A 14,263-nucleotide genomic window follows, 5' to 3' on the forward strand; every position below is an offset into this window, starting at 1 on the left:
AAGGTTGGGAGAACAGAAAATTGGGGATGGAGTACATGTGTATCATGACTCTTGGTAGAAGTAGCAAAATCCCCCCAAAATCTACCTGAGTTAACTAAATGAAAATCTGACAAGAAGTGGAAAATCAATGGAGGAATGGCAACCAGACCAATTATCCAAAGTACTTATTCTTATAATCTTACATTCTTTTTAATAAAATTTTATTTAAATTCAATTTAATTAACATATACCATATCATTCATTTCAGAGATAGAATTTAGTGATCCATCAGTTGCAGACCACAGCCAGTACTCATTACTTCAAGTGCCCTCCTTAATGCCCATCACCCAGTTACCCCTTCCACCTCCTCTCCTATAACTCTCAGTTTGTTTCCTATAATTAAGAATCTCTTATGGCTTGTCTCCCTCACTGCTTTGTCTTATTTTATTTTTCCTTCCCTTGTCCTATGTTCAACTGTTTTATTTCTTAAATTCCAAATATGAGTGAAAACATACGGTATATGTCTTTCTCTGACTTACTTTCACTTAGCACAATAGCCTCTAGTTCCATCCACATCACTGCAAATGGCAAGATTTCATCTCTTTTGATGACTGAATATTCCATTGTGTGTCTGACACACACACACACACACACACACACATCATATCACATCTTCTTTATTCATTCATCTGTTGATGGACATCTATGCTCTTTCCATAGTTTGACTATTGTGAATATTGCTGCTATAAACATTGGGTGCAGGTGCCCCTTCAGATCACTAAGTTTGTATTCTTTGGATAGATATCTAATAATGCAATTGCTAGGTCATAGGGTAGTTCTATTTTTAACTTTTTGAGGAACCACCATACTGTTTTCCAGAGAGGCTTTCCCACCAACAGTGTAAGAGTTCCTCTTCTTCTGCATCCTCACCACCATCCATTGTTTCCTTAGTTGTTAATTTTAGCCATTCTGACTGGTGTGAGGTGGTCTCTCATTGTGGTTTTAATTCCCTGATGCTGAGTGATAGTGAACATTTTTTCATGAGTCTCTTGGCGATCTGTATGTCTTCTTTGGAGAAATGTCTGTTCATGTCTTCTGCCCATTTCCTGACTGGATTTTTTGGTTTTTTGGACTGTTGAGTTTGATACATTATAGATTTTGGATACTAGCCCTTTATCTGATAAGACATTTGCAAATATCTTGTCCCATTCCATAAGTTGCCTTTTAGTTTTTTTGACTGTTTCCTTTGCTGTGCAGAAGCTTTTTATCTTGATAAAGTCCCAATAGTTCATTTTTGCTTTTGCTTCTTGCCTTTGAAGACATGTCTAGCAAGAAGGTGCTGTGGCTGAGGTCACAGAGGTTTCCACCTGTGTTGTTCTCTAGGATTTTGAAGGATTCCTATCTCACATTTAGGTCTTTAATGCATTCTGAGTCTGTTTTTTTATATGGTGTAAGAAAGTGGTCCACTTTTATTCTCCTGCTTGTGGCTGTCCACTTTTCCTAATACCATTTGTTGAAGAGACTGTCTTTTTCCATTGGATATTCTTTCCTGCTTTGACCCTAGTTAATTGACCCTAGAGTTGTGGGTCCATTTCTGGGTTTTCTATTCTGTTCCATTGATCTATGTGTCTGTTTTTGTGCCAATACCATTATGTTGTGGTGATTATAGATTTGTAATACAGCTTGATGTCCAGAATTGTGATGCCTCCAACCTTGGTTTTCTTTTTCAACATTACTTTGGCTATTTGGGGCTTATCATTTTACATTCTTAAAATTCACTTTGCTTGGCAATTACCACTATTCACTTCAAAATATTTGTTTTACATTTCAACATACTGTGTTTCCATATGATTGTATCTTTTTGACATAGACTGTTTTGATTTCTATCTCCACATTCAGCGGGTAGTCTATTTAAGATTCTCTCTCTCTCTTCCTACACACTTCTCCCTCCTTGTGTTCTTTCTAAAATAAATAAATCTTAAAAAAAAAAAAAACACTCCATAGGTTAAAGGAGTTCTTTCTACCTTTACAAAGTACAGAGAGAAACCACATAATACTGTTGCTACTAATTCTTAATTTTAAAGTCTTTAAAAGAGAAAAAAAATTTTAACAAGAGCAACAATAAGACTGTGATGTAAAGGAGAAGAAATTAGTAGATGAGGCAAAAATTAGAGAAGAGGGAATTAAAGGTGATAGCAAAAGTTTAGACAATTTCACCACTGGCTTGTGACTGATGACCCTCCCTTGTGTTAGAAGAGAACAGTGAAATCCTTACCTTGGCTTAAGGTCAATTACTAAGAGCTTCATACCTACCTGTAATAATATTACTGAGCTCTTCAAATTTTCCACTTTTGCTTTTGTACTCTTCTTCTGCCACTTGAAGTTGTGGAAGACACTCGATTAGTTCCTCTGCCTTTTCTTTATTACTTTGTGTTGCCTTAACATATTTTTTCTTTAAAGAAAATAAAGCTAATTGTGAGCAGAATTTGCACAATTTACACTCCAAAGCAGAATGTAAGTTCTTCAAGAGGGAGAGTTTTCTCTTAGTGCCCTCTTATCCTGAGATACACAGAAAGGCATTTGGCACATACTACGTATTTAAACAATATATTTTGGCTGATTGACTCACTCTCTGACAATCTACAAAGTAAGGAGATTAGATTCAATGGGCTTTCTAAAGATCCATTGGTTTCTCTGGCTCTACTGCTAAGATCCTATTAATGTTACCCTAAACATCTATTTAAGAAAATCTCCCTTAGTTGATCATATTTTGTGTGTGTGGGAGAATAGGGAATAAAACAGAATACACAAAAGTCCTAAGAAGTGTGGGTACAAGTAAGAAATGGGGAAAAGGCAGAAATAATTGTATATATTTCTACACTACATGGGCAAAAAGCGTCCCAAACAAAATATGAAAATGCCTGCTTAATTGTTCAGGTCTTATTTAGTTTCAAAGAAAATAATAGTTGGACCTTAGAAAGGTCCAGATGGGACCTTGGAAAGTCAGGGTGGGTTTGTCATGGGGACTAGAGTGGAGACAGCCAGCTGACATTTACTAACCAATCTGTCCTTCAATATCAGGACTTCTGCGTTCTAGCTCAGTGCACGGCTGCCAACTACAATGATTTCTCAGCTTTCCTTGCAAGTAGGTGTGATTAATGAGTCTGTGAGCAGAAGTGATATGTGCCACTTCTGGGTCCCCACGCCCCCCTCCACAGAGAGCAGCGTATGCCCCCTTGGTCCTTCCCTCCTTCGCCTGGCTGGAAAAGAATGAGAAGGGAAGCTGCCGCTTGGATCTGCCTATGTCAGCCTCATGCTGAGGGTGGCAGAGCTGCCCTACCAAGCTTGGACCCCTTCCCTTTGGCCTGTTATGGGAAAGAGACATAAACATTCCTCTTCTGGAATCATCACATCAGGGGATCTTCTCAACTAGATACTCAGATTCTTAAGATTTGAATAGGCCATACTTGACCCAGTTTATTAAAAAAATTTTTTTTTGCTTTTACTTTTTATTTTTATCCAAGTTGCACACACACATAATCTGAGGGAACCCCTGGGTGCCACAGGGCAATGCTTGGCATGCTTCCCCAAGGAGGTACCCTCACAACACAGCTGACCAGAGGCTAGTAGTGTCCTTTGACCCCACCAAAGTGATAACTCAGATGGAAGAGGAAGACACCACATGAGCGGATGTGATAGCCCCTCTGGTTTTGAAGTCTCATGCTCCAATAGGAGTCAGCATCGTTTGGGTATAACTTCTAGGTCCCAGAAAGGGACACGTCCACTCAGAAGAGGCACCAAAAGCCCAAGGAAATCCAATGTTCTAGTTTCTCACCAGTTACTCTTCCCATCGAGATGCAGCATACCAATCACGGGTCATTCCATACAAGCAATGTTGCCTGATAATACAACTTTGGTTGTCTAACTTTACCAGGCTCTACAGGAATGACCCAGAAAGTTAAGCCAAGATCAATTTCCCAATAAAGGAGAGAGGGTTGCTAACACTTAACTACACATGTCTTGTTTATGTTCACTGTATTTGGCAACTCTTTGATAAAGCAGCTTATCTGTGCCCTAATTAATACAGTGACATGCCAGCCTTACGTCCCCTCCTGAACTGCCATTAGATCCTTAGGAATAAATATAGTAAGACAAAAACATAGATAAAAACACTGTAATTTGGACACCTGGGTGGCTCAGTGGGTTAAGGCCTCTGTTTTCGGCTCAGGTCATGGTCCCAGGGTCCTGGGATCAAGCCCTGCGTCGGGCTCTCTGCTCAGCAGGGATCCTGCTTCCTCCTCTCTCTCTGCCTGCCCCTCTGCCTACTTACGATTTCTGTCAAATAAACTTAAAAAAAAAAAAAAAAAAAGCACTGTAATTTAATGGGCTCCCTGGGTGGCTCAATCAGTTAGGGGGCTGACTTGGTTTTGGCTCAGGTCATGATCTCAGGGTTGTGGGACTGAGCCCCTTGCCAGGCTCCACACAGTGTGGCGTCTGCTTGTCCCTCTCTTTCCCCCTTCTGTCCTTCTTCCTGCTTGCATGCTCTCTCTCTCTCTAAAATAAATGAGTAAGATCTTTAAACAAAACACCACCATAGGGGCTCCTGGGTGATTCAGTTGGTTAAGTATCTGCCTTCAGCTCAGGTCATGATCTCAGGCTTCTGGGCTCGAGCCCTGCATCAGGCTCTCTGCTCGGCAGGAAGCCTGTTTCTCCCTCACTCTTTGCCTGCCTCTCTGCCTATGTGAGATTTCTCTGTGTCAAATAAATAAAATCTTTACAAAAAAGCACACCACCATAATTTAAATCTATTACAATGAAGAATCAGGAGTGCATTTTTCCCCACTGCAGTGTTATGAAACTCGATTGTGTCTTATCTAGACTATGTTCTCTAAGGAGAGCTTGGGGGTCTCAGGAGGTATGTGAATGCATGATTTCATCCCCATTATCTATACCAACTTAGCTGCCAGCACTTCCCTGACAAGAAACCACACTCTTGTTTCATGCTCTCGGGGAGGGTTTTGGTACCACATGCTGCTGCCTCTCAGGCAAGCTAGCATTTGTCTCCTGACTCAGTCAGACCCGCAGCTTCTTCAGTTCCTTCAAGGTTCCCTGATTCCTGAGCCACGTGCACGGTTACTTCAGTGATGGTGGGCTCTGGACTTTGCGGCAACCCCTTGGAATTGGAGCCTTGGAAAGAGAGAGACTGATGCGGGTCCCAGTCCCTGCTCATCGGGATGCCTTCCAGCTTGTCCTGTGACTTCCTGTCCACCTTCCCTTGCCACCTGCCTGCCCTGCAGCCTTCAGGCCCCCGCTCCAGACGGGACGCTGACAGCCTCACTGGACTGTGTAAGCAGCTCCCACCACCGCAGAAGGACACATCCTCTAACAGACCCTTGTCCTGGGGACTCTGCTTTTCTGACCAAACCCTGCCAGACACAAGGCTGTAGGATCCAGCGATCCCACTCATGATCAATGTGTCAGCACTAGATCAGAATAGTGTAGAAACCTGTGGCTCCTCACGTCCCGAAACAAAGGCAGAAATGCGACTCCAATTTCCAGTTTGCTCTGGGTTACTAACGAGGATTATCTATCAAGGTTGTTGCTTTTTTTTTTTAAGATTTTATTTATTTATTTGACAGAGAGAGATCACAAGTAGGCAGAGAGGCAGGCAGAGAGAGAGAGAGAGAGAGGAGGAAGCAGGCTCCCTGCTGAGCAGAGAGCCCGATGCGGGACTTGATCCCAGGACCCCGAGATCATGACCTGAGCCGAAGGCAGCGGCCCAACCCACTGAGCCACCCAGGCGCCCCAAGGTTGTTGCTTTTTAATAGTGGCATGTGAGCTGCCTTTGTGTGAATTAGACACAGGTGGACACAGTTCTGCGGCGGGCGCACAGCCCGGCAAGTGGGGTGTACGCTGGAAGACGGCCTACTGACCTCACCTAATCGCACTGTTTAAGCCTCAATGCCATGTAACCTAGTGTCCTTACCTCACTGCTGGCTTGAAGGGAACTGCCTCCACTGGTTCACCATTAAGCATGATGGTAAACTCTGCCAGCTCTGTCTCAGGAAATACCCGACATGCTGACTGCCTGCTTTCAATCACTTCCTTAGTCACCACTCTGGTTCCAGCTACTTGAACCACTTGGAATATTGTTCTGGCTTCCTCACTGGTCTTCCTGCCTCCACCACCTTCCTAAATTTTACCCAACATAGCAGCTAGAGAGCTCCTATTTAAATGAAAATCAGATTGTTTCAACCCTTCAATCGGAACCCTCTACTGGCTTTCCAGCCCACGCAGAGAAAAGACGAAGTCCTCACAATGGCCTATAAAGTGGCAGACCTGGGAATGACCCTCCCTCTTGGATTGCCCCTCAAGGAAGGACTCACTGCCTTGTGGCAAGGAGTGTGGTCAACTGCCAGCCTCCAGTGGTCGGCTCCTTCAGAGTCTCCATGGTCATCTAGTGAAGATCATGCTCTTTGTGGGGTGGCCCCCAGTCGACCAACTGAGCAAGGAGGTGGTGCATGGGTGGGGTCATTCCTGCCCCAGGCAGGGCTCCGCTAACGAACAAGGTGCTCCTTGCTCAGGAGCACCCCACAGAGTGTTTGCGGGTTCCAAAATGTCCGATGGCTTCCCCTGCCCAGTCCTTTCACAGGTGTTCCTCCCTAATAAACCTCTGCACTCCTCGTTCCAGCTCAACATCTCCTTCCGGAAGATGGCTCCCTCTCCTTCCTATCTGCTCCAGCCACACCACCTCCATGCTATTCCCCAGAGCGGACAGTCCTGCCTCAATCTTTTGTGTTGGGCATGCCCTCTGCCTGGAGCCCGCTTCTGCACGTAGCTACACAGCCCAGGTCCTCACGGCCTCCAGGACTTCCCCTTCCTTCTCTGATGGTCCTCCTTCCCTCCGCACATGGGCTGCATCACACACTCGCCCTACCCCTGCTCCCTGCTTTATTTTCCTCTATAGCATTTCTCACTACTGAATATACTAAATGTTCCACTTGTTTATCTTGTTTATTTTCAATCTCCCTCCACTGGGATGTGAGAACCATAAGTGTAGAGTTTTGTGCATCGAGAATACTAGGCACCCAGACAGATGGCAACTGATGGATAAATACTTCCCACCCTGATTCCCTTCCACTTTTTCTGATTTATCTGAATGCGTGCAATGCTTTCTCTCCTTTCTTTGTTCCCTAAGTTGTGCCAGTTTCCATCTCACTCATCTTATTTCCAACTATCCCCTTCAGATCCCTCTTCCCTGAGTTCCTAGGTTTCTACATTGCTGACTTTCCTTGGCACTTCTATGAAATTACAGTGTTTTTTTTTTTTAATTTATGTAGGAGCATTTGATCACAGATGTTATGCATTCCAACCGCATCTTTCTGAGTGTTCTTCTCCTGTTGGAAACTATTGTTCCCTCTTTCACTTGTTTTTCTCCTATTTTTGTGTGGAGGACATAGCTGCTCCTTCTCTGTCATTCCTGTGAGAAGGAGCTGGCTTTTCTTGCACCGGTTATCTGCAGACAATTTCTGCAGGATTTGGTGGGGGTTGTGCAGGGAGGTGTAGGCTTGGCAAGAACTATACTTTGAAATGTCAGGACCCCCTGCTCCCCCGCTCTGGCAAGGGACAGTGGTCTTCAAAGAAAGCCCTTCTTTCATGCAGCCAGACCTCTGTTCCTCTTCAAAACGAATCAAGTTCAGAAGGGTTTCTCCCACCATCTCTTTTCTCCTCCTTCCAGTGTACCAAGGTAGGTCTCTCAGAAACACCCCCTCACTTTTCAAGGTAACCCTATCACCTTGAAAAGCTGTGTCTTCCATGGTCTTTCCAGAGATCCGCCATCTCTGGGCCCCCTGGGTACACTCCGTGCCTTTTTTCTCTACCTTGCTCAGCATCCATGCTCACCCCAGACTGGCTCCTCGCAGCCCCAACTCAGTGGGATGCCCTCTCTTTAATGAGGATTTCTGCCTTTGGCCTGACTGGCCTCCCCAGCCCTCTGCTGCTTTCCCTAGCCAACCCCGGGCCAGATCACCGTGGCTCTTTGGCGTCCTCCACCTGTCCCCATGGACTTTGCCAGCACTTCTACCCAACCTGAAGTGTCTAATTTTCTGTTCTAACTGAAAAAAAAGAAAAAAAAATGCTTTTTTGCTCTTTTTTTCTGGAAAAAAAAAAAAAGGAGCATACTGAAATTGTAGCCTTGCTCACACTGGAAGATTTTATGTCGACCTCATTAGAATAGCAAGAAATATACACCTCCCCCCAGAGCCATCTAAAATCATTCTTAGATGTAAAACAAAACTTACCTCATACTTGCTCAACTCTTGAATTAACTTTTTTTCTTTGACAATAAATTTCTCCTCTGCTTGTTTTAATTCTAATGTAACTTTTTCGATCTCTGCCAAAAATTCAGTGATCTCTTTTTCGCGTACAGTGGTCTAACAAGGGGGGAAAAAAAATAACCTAAACCTTAAGACTTGCCATTTGCCTGTGTAGCCCTCAGCCTCACATTTTCAAACAGCCAAGAGTGAATATCTCTTTGCATGAGACGTGGCTCCAGTGTTAGCTTATATTATTTCACAGTTACCACTGAGAGGAACACTTCATTTTCCCTACAGAGGTTAATTTATTCACCAGACACTATCTATAAGCTACAGGAGGAAATACGGAGTGGGGACGGCGGTCAGAGGGCCAATACTAGAGCTAAAGTGATGTTTAGTATCTTTTTTTTTTTTTTTTTAGAGAGAGCTTCCCTAAAAGTTAACATCAAATGAGTTTCTGGTGGCCTGTTTCAAAAGCATCTTCCAGAGAGAAGTGCTGCTTTGTTTGCTAAATTCCTACACTTAATACACCACAAATAGATACACTCCTTAGGAAAGTTAAACAATGCACTCTAAACATTGCCAGAAAGGAAAACATCTTTTAACAAGGTAAGGTTGAATCAGGTGTTGAAGGAGAATCACTGATAACGAGGTAGTAATTCTAAGGCTGTACTAACTCGGAGTAATCCTATTAAGTTCTTAGACTTCCTTTACCTCTTGCAATAATTCAGCGCGTCTGAGCTCCAAACTCTGAGTTTTATCTAAAATTTCTCCTATTTCAATTTTTATCTGCTTTCTCCAACGGGCGTGTTTTTTTCTCAAACAAGCTACTCTCCACTGAGTTATAACACTAGAAATTCGAACACAAAGAATCAATGTTAAATTGACATAATGGTGTACTGAAAAGATGAAAGAATTCAACGCTTAGAATGAAAGAATTGGATAAAAGAATTCAATCTTAATATGATTATACATCCAATAGGACAGTGGACAGACCACATGTGGCAGCTCCCCTTCTTTAGGTAAAGGATAGAAATGGGAAAGGTTCAGGAGCAGATGGCTAAGAGAAGAGACCCAGGCAGGAATAGTAGTGAAATTCCCTAAATTACCCAGAGTGCTAATAAGGGATTTCATCTTCTGGGTTCTCCAAACTTTTCCCTCCATGGCCACATAAAAAAGCTACACTGGAGGAGGGTAAAACTCTGCAATTGAAGTCTTGTACATAATATTAACAGCAATGACAACAACAATAAAATACAGTTAATTTTTTGCAAATACTTCCTAGGTGCCAGGGAGTCATCTCAATATTTGATACAGATCATCTACCATTCATGGTGACCTTCACAGGGTGAGTGCTACCATCATTGGCCACTTTGTAGGAACGGGAGATGAGAGATTGCTAAATAATGTGGCCTTGGGCACAGAGCTGGTGGGAGACAGAGCAGCAAAGCAGCCCATCTTCAGAGCCCGTACATTTATCGGCGCTCCTCTACTGGTCGGTCCACACCAAAGCCTGGTAAGCAAGAGGTACTGCACCAGTCTCGGCAATTTCACTCTTTGGTGAGTTCACTTGATTGAAATGGGAAACTCTGGTTCTGTTCAATGTCCCAACATCAAAATAACAAACACATCTAGACCTGAGAGAACCCAAAATTTAATTTAGGAAACTAATTTCCTTGGACTCCAGGCAGCAACAAGTACTCTGACTTCCTCCCTAAGCTGGAGCACCATTCATTAAGATAAACATATACTACTCATAACACAAATGAATTTTTTTTTTTTTTACCATCTCTGATTTTCTCTTTCCAGGTTATCACTCAGGATTTCTATTTGTTTCCGATAAACTGACTTTGTTGCTCTAAAAACAAGAAAACATACGTTGGGTTTTGCATTTATGGAAGCCAGCAGAATTTATAAAAGACTTGACATATCATTCTTGTGCACAAGAAGATTACCATCTAATTGGGAGACAAACCAAACATAGTGAAACAACTAAAGGTAGTGGTAGACTCAGAGAAAATTATGATTTCATACAAGTGCAAGTATTGTGGTGGACACCCAAGGGAGGGAAGAAAGAGTCTAGGGAGACAATCGAGGAAAGCTTATTGGAGTTTAATATTTAACAGAGGGAGGAAGACAGATTCGCAGAATGGAGGTGAAATCCCATGATGGAAAGGACATCATCTTTTGCAAAGACACGGAAAAGGAGAAGCAAGTCAGGACTCTTCTGACCAACATGGACTTGCTGCAGACAGAGGACATTGAGGGAAGTAATAATGGTGACATGGGACAGGTGAAGGTCAACAAACTGGTGAGGAACTTTGAATTCTAGACTGAGTCCTAATTTGATGCAACATATAGTTGAGAAAGCCTATATTGATTTTTGTACTAGGGGTAAGTAACAATTGAGGATGGAAGATTTTCTTGTGAATCTGAGATGATAGAAGATGAATGAAGAGTCTAACACAAGTTTTAGAAGACTTGATTATTTTTATTCCCTTTTTTCCTATTGAGTGCTTCAGACATAGAAAAATAAAATATGACTTTGTCTTTTGAAAAATAGAAATATTCATAACTGAAACAGAATAGGTAATGCTGTGAAACTAGAAACAACCGTGTTCTGTCCTTTTTCTCCATTTGAATCATAGTCTGGGCTCTTGATTTCCTACCTCAATAAATTTATTATCCTCCCTGGAACTGCAAGTTTCTTCACAATGTGCCCCAACCTCAGTGATTTTATTTACTTATATATTTGGTTTAATTCACTGAGAAGTTGAACTAGTATAAAATAACACAATAGTAATACACAAAGTCCTAAGTGGAAGAAGTTATTGGGTCACAAATTTGTCTCTGAGCTTCCTGGTGCCCAGAGCAATGATGGCATAACAACCAGTTATGGAATCTCTATTAATCATGTGGAAAATAGGAGCCCTACTCAAACTAATTCTGTTTTCCTGCTCTTTCACAGTGAAGAGTTCATAGTTTCCCGTCTGAAACCAACACATGAAACAGATGTTTAAGTATGTTGTTTAACAGTATAAGGACAAGCAATCCACACATCCTGCATGTTCTAGATTTCTGTTGGTACAGGTCAAATTCAATCACCGCTATCTTAGTACTATAAGCTAGTTGCTCCACTGCCCTGTATTCAAATAACAAAATGTATTCAAATTATAAAAATGAAAAAATATATAACCCCTTTGATCCAGTAATTCAACTTTAAAGGACTTTATTATAAAGAAATAGTTGTACAGGTGGATAGAGATATACATGTTAAAGTATATCTTTATGTGATATGAACTTTGAATAGTGCTTGTAATATAGAAAACACACACACACACATATACACAAAGAAAACACAAAAACAAAGTCCATCAGGAGGGGACTGGTTAAATAACACAACATAATCTGTAAAAGAATTATTATATAGTTGAAGAAAGAATGAGGAATGAGGTCACATATAGAGAATTTTGTATTCTTCTGAAATAGTTTTAAAATCAGAAAAGTGTAAAAACTAATACAAACATTCCCCTATACCCTTTACCAAGTTCTCCAAATGTTATCATTTACCATATTTATCATTTCTCCCAGATAAATTTTTTCCAGATTTTTATTGGGCTACAACTGAAGCATAACATTGTGTAAGTTACCCAAATGTAAGTGGAAAAATTCTAGTTTCAGAAAAGGACAATCCCATTTCTAGATGTACAAACATACTCCTATATGGAAAGCATATATAGCAAACTGTTAACAGTGAGATCTTGGGGGAAGGGTAGGGAGATTAGGGTAACTTTTACTCCTCTAAGCTAAACATTTCTATATTTGAATTTTAAAATCAGGTGCAAGCATTATTTTTTCAACCAGAAAAATTAAAGGGATTTAGAGTGGCAGAAATGAATACCATAGGGGGGCCAGTGTTGTGACAATGTTCAGGCACATTCTTGTTACTGGAGTGTTAATGGGTCCATTTCTCATGTCCTTGTATGGACATGTAGCTTTTATGGAACTTAGGACCTGCCTAACCTTTCAACGATAGGTTCGATGATAATGACACTTCTAGACTGTAAAACAGAGGCAGTGAATTATAAGTCTCCTTTTCTATAAGATATCAGAGGTTGTCAGCTCTGTTGTTATTGTATGTTAAAAAATAAATGCAGAGAAGACGAAGACGAAAAGTTTCAAAGGCCTACCGATGAAGATCATGGAGCGTGACAAGTCCTTCTTCCATATTTTTGATGTCTACTTTTCTTTGTGATAGGAAGTTTTCTTTCTGAGAAATGAATACCAGTTGTTTCTGATTCCTACCATGAAAAAAAAAACCCAGAGTTATCCTATGTGGAAGGGTGAAATCATCATTTTCACTCCTCAGCAAGGGAGGATACAGAGTCACAAATAAGAATGTAAGAACGTAGGCTGGGAAGTTCAGCTCATAAACTATTAACTGAACAAATGAGTAAAAATAGAAACAGAATCTTTTTGCTAGTCGTGGCTAAATCTAAACTTCTAAAAATCCCCAAGCCATGGGAACAGCATTAATTAATTATTAATTAATAAACCACAAGAAGGATTCTATAGACTCCATCCCTCTGAGTGGGGATGTCCCTTGTAATGCATTTATCAATTCTACCTTGTTCTTTTGTGAAGAGTGAAGGAACCAGTCATAACAACTTTAAACTTTGGGTTTACCTCTTTCTAGCAGTGTGACCTCAGGAAGACACTCTGCCTGTGGATGAGCCTCAGTTTCCCCCTTCATAAAATAGGGCCTACAAATGCTCACCATGTGTCAGGATTAAATGTGATGAAAAGGGCACAAGCCAGTGTGTAGCATGGCACCCACGAGGCATTCTATACAAAGTGGTTATATTTTTGTCTCCCATTTGCAGAGAGAATAATGGGAAGCATACAGTTTTGTTCAATGTCAGTTTTTTCCAGACATTGATAGGGACATTCCTGTAACAGAAATAGTTCTGTTTCTGTGTCTCATCTTCAAAACTGCTATGGACGCAACTATGTCCCCCACAGATTCACCCTAACACCCAGGGTGATGGTATTTGAAGATGGGGCTTTTGCGAAGAGATCAGGTCGCCTGATTAGATGAGGTCATGATGGGGTGGAGGCCCTCATAAGAAGAGACGCCAGAGAGCTTGTCCTCATCCTCTCTCTACTATGTAAAAACGCAGTGAGAAGGCAGCCATGTGCAAGCCAGGAAAAAGGGCTCTTATCAGAACCTGACCATGCAGGCACCCTGATCTTGGACACCCAGCCTCTGGAATGGAGAAATCAATTTCTGTTGTTGAAACCACCGAGAGTGTGGGGTTCAGTTAGGGCAGCCCCACTTGAAGACAAAAACCAGGAATGACAGTAAATGTTTTAGTGTTACAATTGTTTCTCACCAGCACATTTTATGATTAAAACTGATAACAGTATTGCTCTGGGGGAATTTTTGCCTAAAGAACTCCTAACAACAGATTCTCAGTACCAATTCAAATTGGATGAGATATAATGATCGCAAAACTGCCTGCAGCTCCAATGCCCCACGGTTTTCACGTCAGTGCTCCCGGACACTGTAATTACGCGCCCCAGTAATCTCACGTCACCTGTGGGGATGGATTATTGCTTAAAGAATTCATGCTTGCAAGATGTTGTTCTGTATTCATTAAGAAACTATTGGTGAATGCCCACTATCTACTGAGCCATGTTTAAGGGGATATAGGTTTCAGAAGGATCATTCTGGCGGAAGGGAGGGCAACGAGAGAAGGGGGAAAAGCTGCAAGTGGGGAGAGCTTTGGAGGGACAAACTAGAGAACGGAGTTGGAGAAGAAAATGGGGTATATCTGAGACACTTCGGGGAGGTGGCATTGACTAACCTTGGTGCTTGAATGGAGTCCAACAGGTAGTAAAAGATAGGAATTTCCGTGAATAATTTCCCAGTCTCAGTGACCAAAGCTTTCTCTGAGATAGGGAATAGA

General features: G+C 41.8%; 1 protein-coding gene across 4 annotated transcripts in view; it reads right to left on the reverse strand.

The window, feature by feature from the left end:
* CCDC175 (coiled-coil domain containing 175) overlaps window positions 1-14,263 on the reverse strand; it is a 67,504-nt gene that overhangs the window by 26,679 nt on the left and 26,562 nt on the right. For 3 of the 4 annotated variants that reach the window (XM_032344359.1, XM_032344360.1, XM_032344358.1), the window contains 5 exons: window positions 12,485-12,595; window positions 10,081-10,152; window positions 9,009-9,144; window positions 8,280-8,411; window positions 2,293-2,431 (listed from right to left, as the gene is read on the reverse strand). In XM_032344359.1, coding sequence (XP_032200250.1) covers window positions 2,293-2,431; window positions 8,280-8,411; window positions 9,009-9,144; window positions 10,081-10,152; window positions 12,485-12,595 — 590 coding nt within the window. The remainder of the gene's footprint in view (window positions 1-2,292; window positions 2,432-8,279; window positions 8,412-9,008; window positions 9,145-10,080; window positions 10,153-12,484; window positions 12,596-14,263) is intronic. The other variant, XM_032344361.1, reaches the window with a different exon arrangement.

Source organism: Mustela erminea, chromosome 5, assembly GCF_009829155.1.
Source record: "Mustela erminea isolate mMusErm1 chromosome 5, mMusErm1.Pri, whole genome shotgun sequence".
In the NCBI taxonomy this organism is placed as follows: Eukaryota; Metazoa; Chordata; class Mammalia; order Carnivora; family Mustelidae; genus Mustela; species Mustela erminea.